Source organism: Carassius gibelio, chromosome B1 (genome assembly GCF_023724105.1).
Source record: "Carassius gibelio isolate Cgi1373 ecotype wild population from Czech Republic chromosome B1, carGib1.2-hapl.c, whole genome shotgun sequence".
In the NCBI taxonomy this organism is placed as follows: Eukaryota; Metazoa; Chordata; class Actinopteri; order Cypriniformes; family Cyprinidae; genus Carassius; species Carassius gibelio.
Window position 1 is genome coordinate 1,914,064 of NC_068396.1, and position 18,990 is coordinate 1,933,053.

The 18,990-nt window shown below is 38.9% G+C and overlaps 2 protein-coding genes across 2 annotated transcripts; both read left to right on the forward strand.

Annotated features, from left to right (window-relative positions):
- The first annotated feature begins 503 nt into the window (after positions 1-503).
- On the forward strand, positions 504-5,581 carry LOC127948900 (coagulation factor VII). Its single transcript, XM_052545733.1, has 8 exons — positions 504-705; positions 797-960; positions 1,641-1,665; positions 1,751-1,867; positions 2,495-2,635; positions 3,794-3,918; positions 4,003-4,123; positions 4,480-5,581. Exons 1-8 carry the CDS (start codon positions 519-521, stop codon positions 5,037-5,039), a joined length of 1,440 nt encoding a protein of 479 aa, XP_052401693.1. The 5' UTR covers positions 504-518; the 3' UTR covers positions 5,040-5,581.
- Positions 5,582-7,241: 1,660 nt separating this feature from the next.
- Positions 7,242-14,233, forward strand: LOC127948899 (coagulation factor X). The gene is made up of 8 exons (XM_052545732.1): positions 7,242-7,388; positions 7,569-7,729; positions 10,419-10,443; positions 10,536-10,649; positions 11,535-11,666; positions 11,731-11,963; positions 12,046-12,163; positions 13,192-14,233. Exons 1-8 carry the CDS (start codon positions 7,328-7,330, stop codon positions 13,809-13,811), a joined length of 1,464 nt encoding a protein of 487 aa, XP_052401692.1. The 5' UTR covers positions 7,242-7,327; the 3' UTR covers positions 13,812-14,233.
- The last annotated feature ends 4,757 nt before the right edge of the window (positions 14,234-18,990 follow it).

The window sequence follows — 18,990 nt, forward strand, 5'->3', positions numbered from 1 at the left end:
TTAAAAATGTAAACGGTAATTTAATTTACTTTGGTCTGTGATGCAGATCTAGCTCCGCTTCATCTTTCAACGAATTATTCTTTGTGACTCTCCATGACACTGTGCCTTGTTTAAAAAGCAAAATCAAGCTATGAATTAAGCTATGAACCTTTCAGAATGTTTTAATTCTATGAAGAACTCTTATGTGCCAAAAGATCAAGGCAAATTAGATTTCTCATGTCACAAACCCTTTAAACAATGGAAATGTATCGCAGTGGAATGGAAAAAAGTGTTTCGTGTGAACAGCCCCTAATTCCTAAAACATTGATCTGTTTGAGCGGTTACCATCTAATCAATCATGTGAGTTTGGGCACTGGAAAACACCAGAATATAATGCAGTTCAGTTTGCAAGCACACTTCACCTTTAAAGACGCATAAAGACACATGTAAGTGAGTATACTAAAAGATTGCAGAATGTAAAATGTATATTATGTGTCACTGGCACATGCACATACATAAACACAAATAAACTCTTTCGAATGCTGTGTGTCCTGGCATCTCTGTGCTTCAGTAAGGGAGGGTTTGTAGACTCTGAGGGGTGGAGAGTATTTAGACTTCAGACCTTTGAACCTGGAGCAGAGATACACACTGAAGCGCTGTTCAACATGAGTCTCCTTTCAGGGTTTTACGTCCTCTTGGGTCTTTACAGCTGTCATTCTGCTACAGGTAACTAAACCAACTACAGATCCACATTCTAGCAGCGGTGTGTATAATAAGAGTGTTGTTGGTGATAACAGCACAGTCTTGTGTTGCTCAGTGTTTGTGGGGAAGGACGAGGCTCATGGGGGTTTGATCCGGACTAAGCGGGCGAACTCGGGCTGGTTTGAGGAGCTGAAATTGGGCAATCTGGAGAGGGAGTGTCTGGAGGAGAAATGTTCGTATGAGGAGGCGCGAGAGGTGTTTGAACACACGGAGGCCACCGTTAGTATTACATGTGACAAACACACACACACACACACACACGTTCAGGGACTGATGGCATTGTGCTGGGCTTGATATACACTACACTTGTTTTCTAGAATAAATCTCTAAAAAGTCTTGAATCAGGATGCTTTTAAGTAAAACGTCTTGTTTTCTGAAAATATCACCCAAATTTTGTTAGATTTTGCTTTAAAAAATCAAAAATATCTGCCAGTGGGATAAAAATAACTTAATTCAAAGGATACACAAGAATATTTGTCTCACTCCATTGACTGATATTGTACTTGTTTTAGGCAAAAACTAATCAAATTTGGATAAACAAGACAATGGCTTGGTTTCACAGACAGGGCTTAGACTAAACCAGGACTAGGCAAGAGTTCAATTAGGACATTTAAGTAATTTTATATTAACGTGCCTTAGAGAAAGAAATAACATTACTGGTGTGCATTTTGAGTCGGTGCAGTTTTCTTTCAGTTAAAACAGCTCAGATTTACACTTTAATCTGGGACTAGGCTTATAATATCTTAAATCATTTGACTTCCAGAATTTGTAGATATTTATACAAGAAAACAAGACCAAATACGAATGTAATGTTATGTTAAACTTGCTCAAGTCTTTGTTTTAGTTGTGTATTTTATTAGTTGAGTGCAAGCAAGCGTCTAACTAATGTCTCCACACAGAATGAGTTCTGGAAGATCTACAATGGTGAGATTTTGAGATTATTTTGTGAAAATGATTCATCTTCATGACATTGTTTGTGATTAAGATGAATGTTTGTGGTCCTCTGCAGTTAAAGATCACTGTGCATCAAATCCATGTGAGAATAATGGGCTCTGCTCGACCCAGAACACAGAATCCTACACGTGTCTGTGTTCGCCGGGCTTCAGCGGACGCAACTGTGAGCAGGGTGAGAACATCTGAGCGAATGAGAGTCAGCTGACATGTGTTCACAGAGATGCCTCAAAAGAACCATTTTTGGTAACACAAAGAACCATTCAGTCAAAGGTTCTTTAAAGAACCATCTCTTTCTTTTTTCCTTTTGCGAAACAGAAAGGTTCTTTGGATGTTAAAGGTTCTTTAGGAAACAATTTAGACAAAAAGGTTCTTCTATGCCATCGTGAAGCACCTTTATTTTTAAGAGTTTAGAATGTCTGAAGTGGACTATCCAAATATTGTGCAACAAAATGTTCATCTTAGCCAAAGTGAATAAATACCCACACCTCTTAATTATGATTGAGCCTCGTTTGAAAACAAGAAAAATTTATGTATTTGTATCATTTAAATGAGACCAAACGATGTAACTTCCTGTGGGGAATGTTTCACTTGTAACATGTTAAAATAGCTTCAGTGTCATAGTTGATAATAGTTAATGGAGTATATAGTTAGTTAAGTGTTCTGTGCTTCAAGACTACACGAAACTTGTCTGGGTTTGGCATTCAGAAAGAGAAACGTGATAACGTCACGTCCTTGAAGTTAAAGAACAAACAAATTCCTGATTCAGGCCCAAGCACACATTTTTCCTTTCACTCCTCAGAGATGAAAGACGTCCCTGACTCCTGTCTTTATGATAATGGGGGCTGCGAGCACTTCTGCACGGAGAAGGACGATCAGCGGAACTGTTCCTGTGCTGATGGATATACCTTAGGGTCAGATGGTCAGAAGTGCCTGAGACACGGTGAGAAAATCACAGAACGCACAGATAACTGGCAGCCGCAGAGATTCAGAATCATCTGTTTAGCACTCAATGTCTTCATGTTGGGGGTAATGCATTACAAGTAACCGTAAAGTAAGGCATAACTAAAGCAATAATCCCAGTTAAGCCGTGGTTTACAGTGAATTTATAACAGCTGAGGGATGTTGTTAGGTACAGCATGAAGCAGAGTTATAGCTGTTATAAATTCACTGTAAACCATGGCTTCACGGGGATTATTGCTTTTATAAAACGGTTATTCCATATATTCATTACGGTTTCACAAAATTGAACAGAGCAAATAAAGTGTAGTGATATTAATAACAACAGTATTCTACACCAAACAATGCAGCTCCTCAGAATCAGATGTGGTTGCCGAGCAACACACAAACGTAAACAAAGGTGTGTGTTACATTGTAGAGTAATTCACAAAAGCTTTGAACTTGGCTCAGCCAATCAGAATCAAGGAGCGGAACTATCTGTTTGATAATATTTAAGTTACTTTTCAAATAAGTAACGCCAGTTTCCCATTTATTGATTGACGGCTCTCCTGTGCCCATGTTGAGAGAAATCAGCAGTAAGATGTTCCTGTAGTTCTATAATAAATGTGAACATGCATTAATTCATCTCAAATGCAAAAAAAAAAAAAAGTTTCAGTATTCCTCAAAACGAATAAAAAAACCTGAAATGCAACTCAAAATTTTAGGCAAATCTGCAATAATTAAATGTTAAATAACACAAATAACCTATAGGTATTTAATACAATTTTATTAAGTGATGTCTTTGATGCTGACCTCCGATGATCAAAATCAACCGCAGTAATTTTTCTGCCTTCTACTGTTCAGACGTGAATTTACTTTTCCTTCAGCCTGAGGAATATTTATTTCACCTTTGGTGTGAAAGGGCTTTTACATTCATCAAAAATATAACTTTTTATATTAAAAATAAACAAGCAAGCCCACCCCAGATTTAAAAAGTAATGCAAAAGTATTGTAATGCCAAAAAGTAACTAAGTAACATAGTTAATTTTCGGGAGTAACGCAATAATGTAATGCATTAAAGTAACTTTACCCAACACTGTTTGTCGTATAATGACTTCCGCATGGAGTTGGTATGTAAAGTATTTTAAACACTCCTTTACAGAGGCTTTTCCGTGTGGGAAGGTTCCTCTTCTTCAGGGGGCAGGTGCTGCTGTGAATCCTAAGGATGATCCGAGATCTCGTATCGTTGGTGGAGCCGAATGTCCTAAAGGACACTGTCCCTGGCAGGTAACCATCACAGAATCCATCCGTTCACAGTTCATACTGTAGTTTACCATCAAATATCTGTGTGTGTGTGTGTGTGTTGGACAGGTGTTGCTAAAGTACGGTCAGAAGGGTTTCTGTGGAGGTGTGATCTACAAACCCACCTGGATCCTCACCGCCGCCCACTGTTTGGAAAAACTCAATGTCAAGTTTCTCAAGATAGTCGCAGGTGCGGTCAAACTCAGAACAGATTGTGAAAGTGCCAAACTTCATGTGAACAGACAAGTTAATTTTAGTGATAGCCAGGGGAAAACTAAATGAAGTGAAATGACCTCACTGTCTGATCATACTACCTGTTTTAAGCAAAATGCACTGCATGTAATTTTTTCTTTCTCCAGGAAACAAGAATTTTGAGATATTTTGACTAGAAACAAGACAAAAAAATACTAAGATAAGCTTTTTTTTTTTGCAGTACCTTATACCCTTAAAATGAAAACCCAATTATAAGAACCCACAGGAACATCAGTGACGAATCACGTTCCCGGCTGCAGCTCAGCTCTATTGTGTGTGTTGTCTGTGACGCAGGTGAGCATGACATTCAGGTGGAAGAGGGCACAGAACAGGTGATCCAGGTGGAGCAGATGCTCGAGCACCCCAACTACAAGTCCGACACCTCAGACAACGACATCGCCCTGCTGCGTCTGCGCCAGCCCATCGTCTACAGCACCTACGCCGTCCCCGTCTGCCTGCCGCTGCGAGACACGGCCGAGCGCGAGCTGTGGGCCATCAGCAAGCACATGGTCAGCGGCTGGGGCAAACGCAGCGAGGACGGGCCCACGTCACGCTTACTGCGCCGCCTGCTGGTGCCCCGCATCCGCACGCAGGAGTGCATCGAGAGCAGCAACGTGTCGCTCACCAGCAACATGTTCTGCGCCGGTTACATCGAGGGCAAGCAGGACTCGTGTAAAGGGGACAGCGGTGGGCCTCTGGTGACCCGCTACAGGGACACCACCTTCCTGCTGGGCATTGTGAGCTGGGGCAAAGGCTGTGCCCGACCAGGGTCCTACGGTATTTACACCCGTGTCTCCAACTACCTGCAGTGGATCCACCAACAAACAGCCAACTCTACAGCTACAACACAATGAAGCGTTAATGCACAGCTAATCTTTTATTTATGTTTAATCCTATCTGATTTTATTTTTTATGTAGCTTTGCTTCAATCCACCAATTTGTATTGGGGTGGTGTTGGCGCAGTGGATAAGACACATGTCTTTGGTGTGAGAGACCCGGGTTCGAATCCACTGTGAGACACCAATGTGTCCCTGAGCAAGACACTTAACCCCTCGTTGCTCCAGAGGTGTGCGACCCCTGACATATATTGCATAAAAAATTAAAAAAACCGCTGGATGTAAAATTCCAAGATGCACATAAATTCTAAAAATCATATGTGCTCAACCATGTCAGATAAATTTCTTATTGATGGAAATTAAATTATATCTAAATGTTCAATTCCCTAATACGCATCAAAAAAGGTGTGAAGAAACAGCCAATTCTACAGCTGCAACACAATTAATCATTAATGCACAGTGAATCTTTTATTTATGTTTGATCATGTCTGATTTTATTCAGTGTTTTTGATATTTGCATCCATCATTACCTCATTCAAAAATAAACAGTATGCATATGATGTGTGTTTATTGGGTTTAAATTCCTGTGTGCTTGCATTTACCTTTGTGTAAGAAATTTTGTGGGTGATTTCAGATTCAAATAGGATCCTGCACGATTAGTTTTGTGCTAAACTTCCCCATGCACACATGCAATCCATAGACAGCCAGTTCTACAGCTGCAACACAATGAAGCGTTAATGCAAAGCTAATCTTCTATTTGATCATATCAATATATTTTGATCATGTCATTTTATTGTGTATGAGGCTATCTTTCCATCCACCTATTTGTGTGCGCATTTTGGGATGTTGCATAAAAACACTGCGTTCATCAGAACGACATGAAGCGTCTGAAGGTTATCACAGGTCTCTGAAGTGTTTCTGTTATTGTGGGTTGTAAAGTCAAGTCACATTTATTCACTGCTGGGGAAAGTTACTTTAACAAGTAGTGCATTACGAAACTGCATTACACCCTAAAAAAAATAACTAATTACAGTACTTTGTAACTTTTTATGGGAAGTATTGCATTGCATTACTTTTTAAATCTGGGCTGGGCTTTGATTTTAATATACAAAAGTTATATTTTTGGCAAAAGTAAAAGACTTTTCAGACCAGAAGTAAAATGAGTTAGCATGAATTATACATTTAAAGTACTGATTAATATTTATTAACTACATGTACTTACTGTATGGTTAGGGTTTGGCTTAGGGTTACTTGTATGTAACTATGCATAATTCATAAATATAATAGTAAGTACATGTAACTTGTAACAAGGACACTTTAAAGTGCTGCAAAAACATCAATTTCGGCTGTAAAGCAGCTCGTCTGAGTTTGTTTACACATGCATCTGATCTTCACGTGTGTTGGTTTTAGGGATCATTCCGGTGCGTTTGAGGGACAGTTTGGCAGTCATTTACTGAAACATCATTGATTTTCTTGTGCAGATGTTGCTAATCATACACCAGACGTGACCCAGTGTACACTTCTTGTGTACATTATAAGTGTCCCTGCAGCACAGAAGCAGCCATCAGTAGCACAGGTATATTTGTAGCAACAGACAACAATACATTGTATGGATCACAATTATACATTTTTCTTTTATGTCAAAAATCATTAGGATATTGAGTAGTTAGCCAATCATAACCAGACTTAAAGGACATGCCCATTGAAACAGGCTGCTTCAGAGAGAGTATTTATTTGTTGTTTTTGTGCAAAAAAATGTTTTTTATTAACATTAAATGTAATCCTCAAGGAACATATAAAATAATAAATTTAAAAATCTGCTTTCATAGTCCATCTTCATATCTGTGACCTCAAACAGGACAGAACATCTTATTTAGATTGTATAAACATATGTTTGCATTGCAGCATCATCCCCTTCCCTTTGAGATAATTTGCTTGCATTGTTTTCTTCCTCATAAGTCTCTTTGGATAAAGGCTAAATATAATTGCATTAGTATGAAACTCTTCATGAATCCCAGACTCACTGGAGTACTGTATTATATTCATGTTCTGTGTGAGAAACTGAGCCTGATGATCTTGCAGGGAACATCAAATGAAGTCATCGGAGAGGATTCCTGTAGTTCCATGAGCTCTGAACTGAAATATCCCACATGTCTCGAGTGTAAACACTGTTGCTTTTCACTCTGTCCTCCGGTCAGTTTCTCCTCCCCCTGTCTCTCTCTCTCTCCCAGCACTCAGTTCATTCACCTTCTGTCTGTTTTCTGTTGATCCTCTAATGTGAAAGAGCTGAACACTGATAAACCACAATGTCTTGTGTCTTCTGGAATTTTCTCTGCTTGTTTCTAATACACTGTGTGAGTTCAGAAGGTGAGTGCTTCGTCTCGAAGCTTCAGAATTACTCTCTTTTTCTGACCTGAAGGTTTGTTGTTTAAGGCCTAATCGATGTCAGGGTGAGTTTGAGGGTGATAATGATCAGGTTTGTTTTTTTTCTCTTCCGCTGCTATCAAGCTTTGATGACGATGATGATAATGTCATGTGTTTCTCCAGTCTTCCTCCATGGTCAAGATGCCAGTCAGGTCCTGAGCCGGCGCCGGCGTGCCAACACCTTTTGGGAGGAGCTAAAGAAGGGAAACATGGAGCGCGAGTGTGTTGAGGAGCGCTGCAGTTACGAGGAGGCCAGAGAAATATTTGAGGATGTTAAAAAGACGGTCGGTTGTTTGTTTGTTTATTTATTCTTCAATATTTCATTGGAAGCATTAAGGAAATCATGTGTACCACCTCAGGCCCAAAATACCAGAGTCGTAAGGACAGCAGACATCAGCCATGTTTACGCCACCTATACTTACGTGTTTTTGGTATATTGAATAAAAACATGCTGGATGTAAACGACAAGATGCACATTAAAGTGCATAAAAAAAGAAAAGAAAAATTATGTGCTCAATTGAGCTTCTGTATCTAATAAGAAAACATGCACAGTAACTACAATGGAAACCCATGCTGGTTTAAATTTTCTTAATGTGCATCAAAAAAGGCATGTGACTTTGACTCAACAGATCATGCCACTGGATAACTGAACAAACCATTGCACCAATTTCATTGCACACCATCTTAAATGTTGTTTTAATAATGCTGAAATTCCTGAAAGTCCTTCATCAAAATGATTTGGTACAAACACCTCCGTAACTGTCTCACACGACTGAGCTTCAGGCAACCAATGGAAGATATAACACAACAGAGTTTGTTCCTGTGCAAGTCATTTATGATGTGAAAAAAAAAGCCAAAGATTCCACGGTTGCACTTACTTAAATTTTTGTTATTGATATCTTGGGCCAGTTTCCATTGTGAACATGTGGGAAGGAAACTCGATATTCTAGTTTTGTGCAGTAGTTAAATTCCTAACTTTAGAAGGAAGTATAGCTAGTGTCGGACACGACTCCCTCAGTATTCACTGTGTAGAACTGTAAAGATTCCTCTGGAGGTGAGCGTAACAAGAACCCAAGTGCAGTCCAAAACAAGATTCTCAATAAGAAACAATGGCAACATGTGGGCTATAAATACTAAACAGTAAGGGTCACATGACAAAACCAACCAATGAGAACTGAGACACATGACTTAAACAACCAATCACAACATGATAAACACACACACACACACACACACACACACACACAAGGAAGGAATACATGAGGATCAAGGGAATCGTATGACAGGAACATGAAACTGTTACATACATGGACTTTTAGTTCCCTTTAGTTTAGTTCCCCCCCCCCTTGTGGAATGGCAATCCCAGCAGTCCAACTCCTGTGCCTGGAGCAACTGGACCGTTCACTGGAGGACCAAACCAGGGACTTTCTAGATCTGGCGTGCCTTACCCACTTCCCCAACCTCTTGCTCTCTCATTTCTATTACACCTGCCAGCGAGGATTTCGCCCCCTTCGTGGAGTGAGTGCTGGAGAAAAATGGATCTTCGTTTATGCCTTGGCACCCTGCTCCCTCGTCTTCACTGTGACTCCTATGGCTTCACATCGTCTTTCCATCCCTCCGGTTCTGTCAGGCTCCTCCTTCTCTTCGGCTCCACCTCCATCCTCAGTCACTTCGACTCCGCAGCGTTCTTCTGGAGCGCTGCCTCCGCCTCGGTCGCCGGTGCCTTCAGCGCTGCCTTGGACCACTGGACCCTCGGCGTCACCCTGGCTCTGCGGCTGCTCTGCTCCATCATGGGCTCCTCACCCACCGGCGCAGTCTCCGTCTGTCGGCCCCCTGGTGTCGTCGGCTCCTCCTCCACCATGGCTCCTCCCGCCATCAACTCCACCATGGATCTTCTTCCTGGCTGGTCTCTGGAGCACCATCTGGCTCCTCCTGCTCCGGGCTCCTCCCTGGCTCCTGCTTCCATCCACTCCGCCCTGGTTTCAAGTTCCTTGCTCCCTCTTTGTCTGCCCCACGCCCGCCTCCAGAACCCCCACCCTCCCTCCCCTGGTATTCCTCTTGCGGTGCGAGGACGCACCGTTCCGGGAGGGGGCGAACTGTTACATACATGGACTTTCAGTTCCCTTATTTGGTCATCTTCCTTTTCTTGTTTGGTTAATTAATTAATCCCCACCTGTCTCCATTCACCTGATTTCTCATTCGTGTTTAAATACCCTGTCTTTTGAGTTCCTGTTTGTCCGTGATTGATGTTTTATTATGTTGGATGTGCGCTTATTCTCATGTGATTATTAAAAGCACCCTTTTGTATATCGTCTTCCTCGTGTGCCCTTCATCACATACCAGCAACCCGTAACAGAAACATGGCTAAATACCAAAATAAAAGACATGAAAACATAAACCAGAAACAAAAACCAAAGTGACAAGAATGCATCCGCTTATAGTTTGAATAATACATAAATTCAAACAAAGTTCATGAGTGTCTTAAATATGAATAAACAACATATTAAAAAGTTGCACAGAGGGTTTGTGGGATGTGCGCAAACTATAGCAAAAATAAAAACATATTGTCCACACACTGATGTAACTGTTCCATACAAATTATAATAAATAACCTAAATTATATTTATGAAGCACTTACATCAGTGTGAAGACAAAACATTCTATTTTTTTTAAATATAACTAAGTCTTTTTCGAAAAATGTTTTGTGCCGAAATGTGACAGCAAATAACAAGCATCTATTATCAGTGTGAATTCCTCTATAACAGAGTTGAACTATTGAACTTGACGTGGCCAATATAAATACAATTAAACATTTTTCAGGCTCTGTTTTTTTTTGCTACAAAAATAACCATATGTGAAAGCATTAGGTCTAAGGTCTATTCCAATAAAAACAAACTTCAATATAAATCCAGTTCAAAAGAACTGAGTGTGTGTTCATTTCATCTGATGGATGTGTGTTGTGTTTTCCCTCAGGATGAGTTCTGGCACAAATATGTTGGTGAGTCTGCAATCTAACCTTCAGTTCAGCTTGGTTTTAATGGTGAAGTAAGTCTTTATATGAACGCTTGTGTGTTCGGTGGTGTTGTTCAGATGGAGACGCGTGTTTGTCTCACCCGTGTCTTCATGGCGGCGAGTGTAAAGATGCGATCGGGTCGTACACGTGTTTCTGTCATCAAGGCTATAAGGGATACAACTGTGAGATCGGTGAGTGACATATTTTGTTCAGTAATCACCAGTGTTGGGAAAAGTTACTTTTAAAAGTAATGCATTACAATATTGCATTACTCTCTGAAAAAGTAAATAATTATGTTACTTAGTAACTTGTTATGGAAAGTAATGCGTTACGTTACTTTTGCGTTACTTTTCAAATCCAGGCAGGGCTTGCTCGTTTTTTTTTTTAATATAGAAAGTTATTTTACACATGTAAAAGCCTTTTCACACCAAAAGTGGAATGAATCCTCCTCAGGCTAGAGAAAGTGTAAGTTCTTGTCTGTACAGAAGAGGGCGCTGCTCAAACTAATCACATGAAGAATATGACACAGAAGAAGAAAGATCAATACAATTTAGCAATAACTAAAAGAAATGTGTCAATTTAGCTTAGTATGGTTGATTTGGATCATCAAAGGTCAGAAGCAAAGACATTGGTAAATAAACTAGGATTAAATCCATAAATTATATTTGTCTTAATTAACATATTTAATTATTGAAGGTTTGTCTAATATTCTGAGTTTGTATGAGACTGTTTTTATTGATTGTGAGGAACACTGAATGTTTTTTTTTGAGTAAACACATGTTCATATTTAGTCTAGAAGTACAGTGAGATCATGTTCACACACAACACTCTGCACTGACTCCTGATCTCTGTCACCATGGCAACAGCAGAGCTGTCACTCAACACATGGAAACAAAGTAACTGGAGACACTGATTTAAAAAGTAACTTTGATATTTCCTTCTACATTAATAAGTAATGTGTTACCTAAAAAAAAAAGTAATCTGATTACGTTACTTGTAATGCATTACCCCCAACACTGGTGTTCACACAACAGACGGTCAGTCGATCAGTCTTTCTCCTGTGTGTTTCGCTGCAGCTATTCCTGTGCTCTGTGAAAGCAAAAACGGAGGCTGTGATCATTTCTGCAGCGTGGAGGAGAAGAATGTTGTCTGTTCATGCGCTACAGGCTATGAGCTGGCCAATAACAGGAAGTCGTGTCAGTCTCAAGGTAAATTATGTTTTGACTTAAAACGAGATGTTTATCCATCAATTTAAACACTTTCTGGTTTCAGATCCTTTCAAATGTGGTGCTGTCCATCCTCAGAAGACCAGAAGCACCTTAAACAACATACACATCAACCACACTGAGAATGAAGAGGAGACCACCGCCGAACCTGTCACAGACGTCACCCACCCTCCCGGCAATGACACAACCAGCACGTCTGGCCTCCCTGAGCGGTCCTCGGTGAGAAAACTGAGGATCGTGAACGGTACGGACTGTCTTCCTGGAGACTGTCCATGGCAGGTAGAGATCTTTAGCATGAAGCTTTACATTGGAGACATGAAATATGGCAGTTTGAGCATGTTGGTGTTCAATGTTTTCTCAGGCTCTTCTCATCAACGAAGACAACATCGGCTTCTGTGGCGGCACCATCTTAAACGAGTACTTCGTTCTGTCGGCCGCTCACTGCATGAATCAGTCGCTCTCCACCCGGGTGATTGTAGGTATGATATTTCATATGAACATCAGGAAATGCTGTGGTCAGCCTTTATTTAAAATTTTAACATTTGTGAAATATTTTCAAGCACATTTTCAGAAATCTGATTCACAAAAAAGCTGTAAAATTACTGCAACAACATCTTGGATACTATTACTTTTTTTGTGCATGGAGCAATTTATTCACAAAATGCATGTCCATATTCCATTACTTGCATTATGTCTTTTCTTGCTCTAGTCAAAAAACACATCAAGCGAGCGTTAAACCTTTTTTGCGAATAAAGGGATTTTTATTCGATATTTGTAGTTTCCATTATTTGTTTCTGTCGCGAAACACTTTAAAATGCATAAAAACAGGGTGATAAAAACATAGCTACTGAAATCTCTGTTGGGGGTAACGCATTGCAATTAACTAAGTTATGTAATCATATTACTTTTTACAAGTAACTGGTAAAGCAACATATTAATTAGATTAATACATCATCTGAAAGCTGAATAAATCATCTCTCCAGTGATGTCTGGTTTGTTAGGACAACATTATTTGAAAATTTGGAATCTGACGGAGCAAAAAAATCTAAATACTTTAATTATTAATTAAAGTTCTTAGCAATGCATATTACTAATCAAAAATGAAGTTTTGATATATTTACGGTAGGAAATTAACAAAATATTTTTATAGAACATGATCTTTACTTAATATCCTAATGATTTTTGGCATAAAAGAAAAATTTATAATTTTGACCCATACAACCCATGTTAAGTGAAGTGAAGTGAAGTGAAGTTTTTTGGCTATTACTAAAAATATACCCCCCAGCGACTTAAGACTGGTTTTGTGCTGCAGGTTCACATTTATTTGTTTATTCACATTTTTTATGATCCAAATCCACCATTCTAAGCTGGTTGAGATCTCTTCCTAAACTCTAGAGGAGACACATGTGAGATTACTCTCAGAAAAACCTCACGGAGAGTCTGTGTATCTGGGAGAAACAATATTGATGTTAAAGAGATCTACTTCCTGTTTGCGTCTTTCTGTCAGGTGAGTTCAACACGCTGGTCGACGAGGGTCGTGAGGTCATGCACGACGTAGATGAGATTCTGATTCACATGAACTACATGGCTAAGACCTACCACAACGACATCGCCCTCATCAAGCTCAGCAAGCCCATCAGATTCAACAGATTCATCATCCCCGCTTGCCTTCCGGAGCGCGACTTCGCCGAGCATGTGCTGATGCTCCAGGAGGACGGCATGGTGAGCGGCTTCGGCCGAGTGCGTGAGGGTGGCTTCCAGTCCACCGTCCTGCAGAAGCTGACCGTGCCATACGTCGACCGCGCCAAATGCATCGAGTCCAGCACGTTTAAGATCTCCAACCGCATGTTCTGTGCCGGATACAATCAGGAGGAGAAGGACGCGTGTCAGGGCGATAGCGGCGGGCCGCATGTGACACGCTACAAAAGCACATGGTTCGTGACAGGCATAGTGAGCTGGGGCGAAGGGTGCGCCCGGAAGGGCAAGTATGGCGTCTACACGCAGGTCTCCAAATACATCACATGGATCCATAATGCCATGTCCAAAGTCATGCCGGAGATGAAAGCATATATAAAACCCAAAGCAAAGCGGGAGCTGCTGCGGAAGACACCCGTACGCAAAGTCTGACGTATTAATTCATGCTGATTCATCAATGACATTATTCTGTTTTCTCTCATAATCTTTATTACGCATATATGACCGTAAACCAGTTTTTTTAAATTAAGATTTATGCATTATATGAAATTGATGTTTCCATTGATGTATGGCTTGTTAGGAGGACAATATTTGAAAATCTGAGGGTGCAAAAAAAAATATCGAAATATTGAGAAAATCACCTTTAAGGTTTTCCAAATAAAGTTCTTAGCAATGCATATTACTAATCAAAATTAAGTTTTGATATATTTATGGTAGGAAATTTACAAAATGTCTTCATGGAGCGTGATCTTTACTTAATATCCTAATGATTTTGTCATAAAAGAGAAATGTATAATTGTGACTCATACAATGTATTGTTGTCTATTTCTCCAAATATACGTCTGTGACACTGATGACTCTTCTGTGCTGCAGGGACACAGATAATAATGGTGCATTCAAATTATGTCGGATAGATCATTTTTAGGAGTTGAACACCACCACATTGGAAACTCAAAACTTTCTTTAAGTCTTAAGTTAAGAGTGGGAGAATATTTAGGATGCGATGGATGTAGTATCTGTATTGATGGTAAATCTAGAATTATTTCAACTTTATATCTCTTGTCATTTAAATTTGCATGTTTAAAATTACATTGTATTGTAAAATTATTATTATGAATTTACTAAACTTAATTTAATGAAAACTTAAAAAACACTTAAAGCATGTTTTTCGTCATGTTTCAGAAGTACAGAGTAAAAAAATCTGAATTTTATATAGAAATGGTGCATTGACTAAAGTGACTTGGACAGACCTGACATCATAATTACGACTTACTATCTTGTAAATACAAATGTTTCTAGAGGACTTGAACACAGTATAAATTACTCCAGTTCTGAACAAAATGAAATCCTCGATGATTAAATGTTATTTCCAGTTAACTCTGAAATACATACCCGATTCCAAAAAAGTTGGGACATTGTACAAATTGTGAGTAAAAAAGGAATGGAATAATTTACAAATCTCATAAACTTATATTTTATTCACTATAGAATATAGATAACATATCAAATGTTGAAAGTGAGACATTTTGAAATGTCATGCCAAATATTGGCTCATTTTGGATTTCATGAGAGCTACACATTCCAAAAAAGTTGGGACAGGTAACAATAAGAGGCCGGAAAAGTTAAATGTACACATAAGGAACAGCTGGAGGAACAATTTGCAACTTATTAGGTCAATTGGCAACATGATTGGGTATAAAAAGAGCCTCTCAGTGTTTTTCAGAAGATGGGCAGAGGATCACCAATTCCCCCAATGCTGCGGTGAACAATAGTGGAGCAATATCAGAAAGGAGTTTTGAAGTTTTTCAAGAGTTTGAAGTTATCATCATCTACAGTGCATAATATCATCCAAAGATTCAGAGAATCTGGAACAATCTGTGTGTATAAGGGTCAAGGTCTGAAAACCATACTGGATGCCTGTGATCTTCAGCTCTTAGACTGCACTGCATCACATACAGGACTGATGCTGTAATGGAGATCACAACATGGGCTCAGGAATACTTCCAGAAAACATTGTCGGTGAACACAATCCACCGTGACATTCCCTGTTACCAGCTAAAACTCTATAGGTCAAGAAAGAAGCCATATCTAAACATGATCCAGAAGTGCAGGCGTTTTCTCTGGAACAAGGCTCATTTAAAATGGACTTTGGCAAAGTGGAAAACTGTTCTGTGGTCAGACAAATCAAAATTTGAAGTTCTTTTTGGAAAACTGGGACGCCGTGTCATCCGGACTAAAGAGGACAAGGACAACCCAAGTTGTTATCGTTGCTCAGTTCAGAAGCCTGCATCTCTGATGGTGTGGGGTTACATGAGTGTGTGTGGCATGGGCAGCTTACACATCTGGAAAGATGAGCACCATCAATGCTGAAAGGTAAATCCAAGCTCTAAAACAACATATGCTCCCATCCAGACGTCGTCTCTTTCAGGGAAGACCTTGCATTTTCCAACATGACAATGCCAGACCACATACTGCATCAATTACAACATCATGGCTGTGTAGAAGAAGGATCCGGGTACTGAAATGACCAGCCTGCAGTCCAGATCTTTCACCCAGAGAAAACATTTGGTGCATCATAAAGAGGAAGATGTGACAAAGAAGACCTAAGACAGTTGAGCAACTAGAAGCCTGTATTAGACAAGAATGGGACAACTTTCCTATTCCTAAACTGGAGCAGCTTGTCTCTTCAGTCCCCAGACGTTTGCAGACTGTTACAATAAGAAGAGGGAATGCACACAGTGGTAAACATGGACTTGTCCCAACTTTTTTTAAATGTATTGATGCAATGAAATTGAAAATCAACTTATTTTACCCTTAAAATTATACATTATCTCAGTATAAACATGTTGTATTCTGAATAAAATATTGAACTTCCACATCATTGTATTCTGTTTTTATTCACAATTTGCACAGTGTCCCAACTTTTTTAGAATCGGGTTTGTACATATAGTGGTCATCTAAATGAGATGTTTCACAGTTTTAATGAAGATGACACTTAATTCTTGTAAGTTAAACGTGTTTCTTGATGAGAAATGAAGCTGCGAGCCGTATGTGGAGGTGTCCACAAACACACAGATGAAGAGTTCAAAGGTCATGTTGACAGACTAGAGTCCAGATACACAGCGCTGAGCACACACAGTCTCTCAAATCTCATTTTCACTATTTACCATGTAGACATAAATGAAAAACATATGAACGAACGTGACTCTTTCTGTGTACTGTTTTTAATTAATGAGCCTGAAAGCATCAATGCGCAAAATCAATGTCAAATTCGGAACTTCTTAAATGTGTTAAATGTAGTTGTTTACAGTAAGAGAGACGCATGTATCCTGATGAAGGGAGGAACTGATGTTATTGATTGTTTGGCTACAGATAGCAGTCATTGAGAGCTTGTAATCGTTGATCAGGTGTCGTCCGTAGATCAACAGATGGGTAAGAGATCAACTCTCTGGATTCATGGTTCCTGTCCTTGTTTTGCTCTGTTTAACTAGTTTGATTAGGACATTCACTGCTAATAGCTATGTTTCCATCCAAAGTAACGAATTGGCATATCGCCAAAATTCGCCCAAAATGGCATTTCCATCCAGTGAATTAAAGACACTTCCTGATTAACTTTTGCTTAATATCACGAAGAAAAATTGCATTTGCTGCAGCAGGAGAAGACAGTGCCTTAATAATTTAGAATAATAAAGTATAATAATTTTCGCATACTATAAATAAAGGGGTTCAGAGTGCGCAGACAAAACGCACTCATGTTATCTTATTATTAGAGTCTGGGAACGCAGTTCTAGGAGTTAATTATAACAAAGCACTTTGACCAGACTTTGCTAAAGCATTTTAGAATGACAGAACTAGCATTTCAGATGCAAGGCAATGAGATTGGTCCGTTGATTAATACAGTTTTATAATGTCCCACTGAAAAGTCGAAAAAAAATTGAAAATATTGCATAAAACATTTGCGAACAAGCACCATTTCCATCCAACAAATCAAAGTGAACAAAATCGTCACTTCCTGATTGCATCTCTCATTATTCACATTGAGCCTTTTGCGCACAAGCCAAAAAGCTAATCTAACCATGCCAAGTCAAACAAATGGAAAAGTCACCCTTTAACATGATATTAATTATCAAGTTAATTACTGTGTCTTTAGCCCCAACAGCACAGGCCCTTTTTACCTCAAATACCATACTTTTACATATTCTTTCGTTATTCAAAACTGTTGCTTTAATTATCTTAAACAAAAATGAAAATGGTTAAAACATTTGTCTCCATTTTGTTTTTTGGCGATTTTAATTTGCTACTTAAATCTACAACATAAAATAATAAATTATAAATCAAGTAAGCACAGAATCAATGCTGCTGTGTGACTGTTTTTATGCATCTTTTTTTTACGCGAAAATACGCATTCTTTTGTTAATCTGCAAGACGCAGCTTCTTTAGCCGCTAATGTGAACTAAAGAGCAGTTAACATGAGTTGGCGGTTAAAAAAAACGCGCGAAAATATGAAAGCAGATGAAGCGCAACTCACAAAATCTGCTTTACACGATCTAAAAATACTTATAGCTACCACCATTAATTGGTGAACAAAGGACATTAATTTATATTAAATCTATATTGTTTCTCTTAATAAGAATCCTTGAAAAAGACCTTGGACTTAATTTGGACAATCTTTCCTAAGTTTAACCCTCAACGTTGTATCTACTCACCAGAGGCAGATGTCTGCTGTTTCTCTTCTGAGATTTGTCTGAAGTCCTCGCTCTTTTCTATATATTAAATATCCGTCCTTGATTATTGGATTATACTCGCTGTTGATGATGAAAAGGACAGCGCGTGCAGCTGACTCCTCCCCCAACAAAACAATCGTTGCTACACATAAGCACATAACAAACATTTAACCAGTCTTCTTCTTTTATTATTTCTTAGTTTTTAATTATTTTTATTTGTAATGTAAGTGACCCTGAAAGTAAAAAATTGAAGAATCATTAGGAAACATTTTGGGGTGGTGCTACACAAATTATGCTCCCCGCCCCCTTAATTATCTTCTGCTCACCAAGACTTTATTTATTTGATCCAAAGTACAGCAAAAACTAAAATGTTGAAATATTTTTACTATTTAAAATAACTGTTTTCTATTTTAATATATATTTAATGTAATTAGTTTCAGTGATCAAAGTAAAATGATCACAGAAATACATTACAGTTTAAAAGATATTCACATAGAAAATGGTTATTTGAAATAGTAAAAATATTTAAACATTTTACAGTTTTTGCTGAACTTTAGATCAAATAAATGCAGTGTTTGGGGCGGGGCTTTCTGACTGACTGACCAATGACAGACAAGTGTTTGAAACAGGCCTCCCCTTCCTTATGCAGAATATTATTTTCTTTTTCAAGATATTTTGAGTTTTTTTTATATTGCCGTGTTTTGAGCCACAGTAGCATGAAATAAACATGACATATGTGCAAAACAGGGTGATTTTTATTTGACCATCAATTAAAAAAAAATGGGTGAATGTAAAATGAAGATGAAGCACTGAGGACCGGCGGTTGATGGGATTGAGGAGTAACAGGTTCATTCTGGGAGCTGAGGTAATTCAAAATATGATTAATC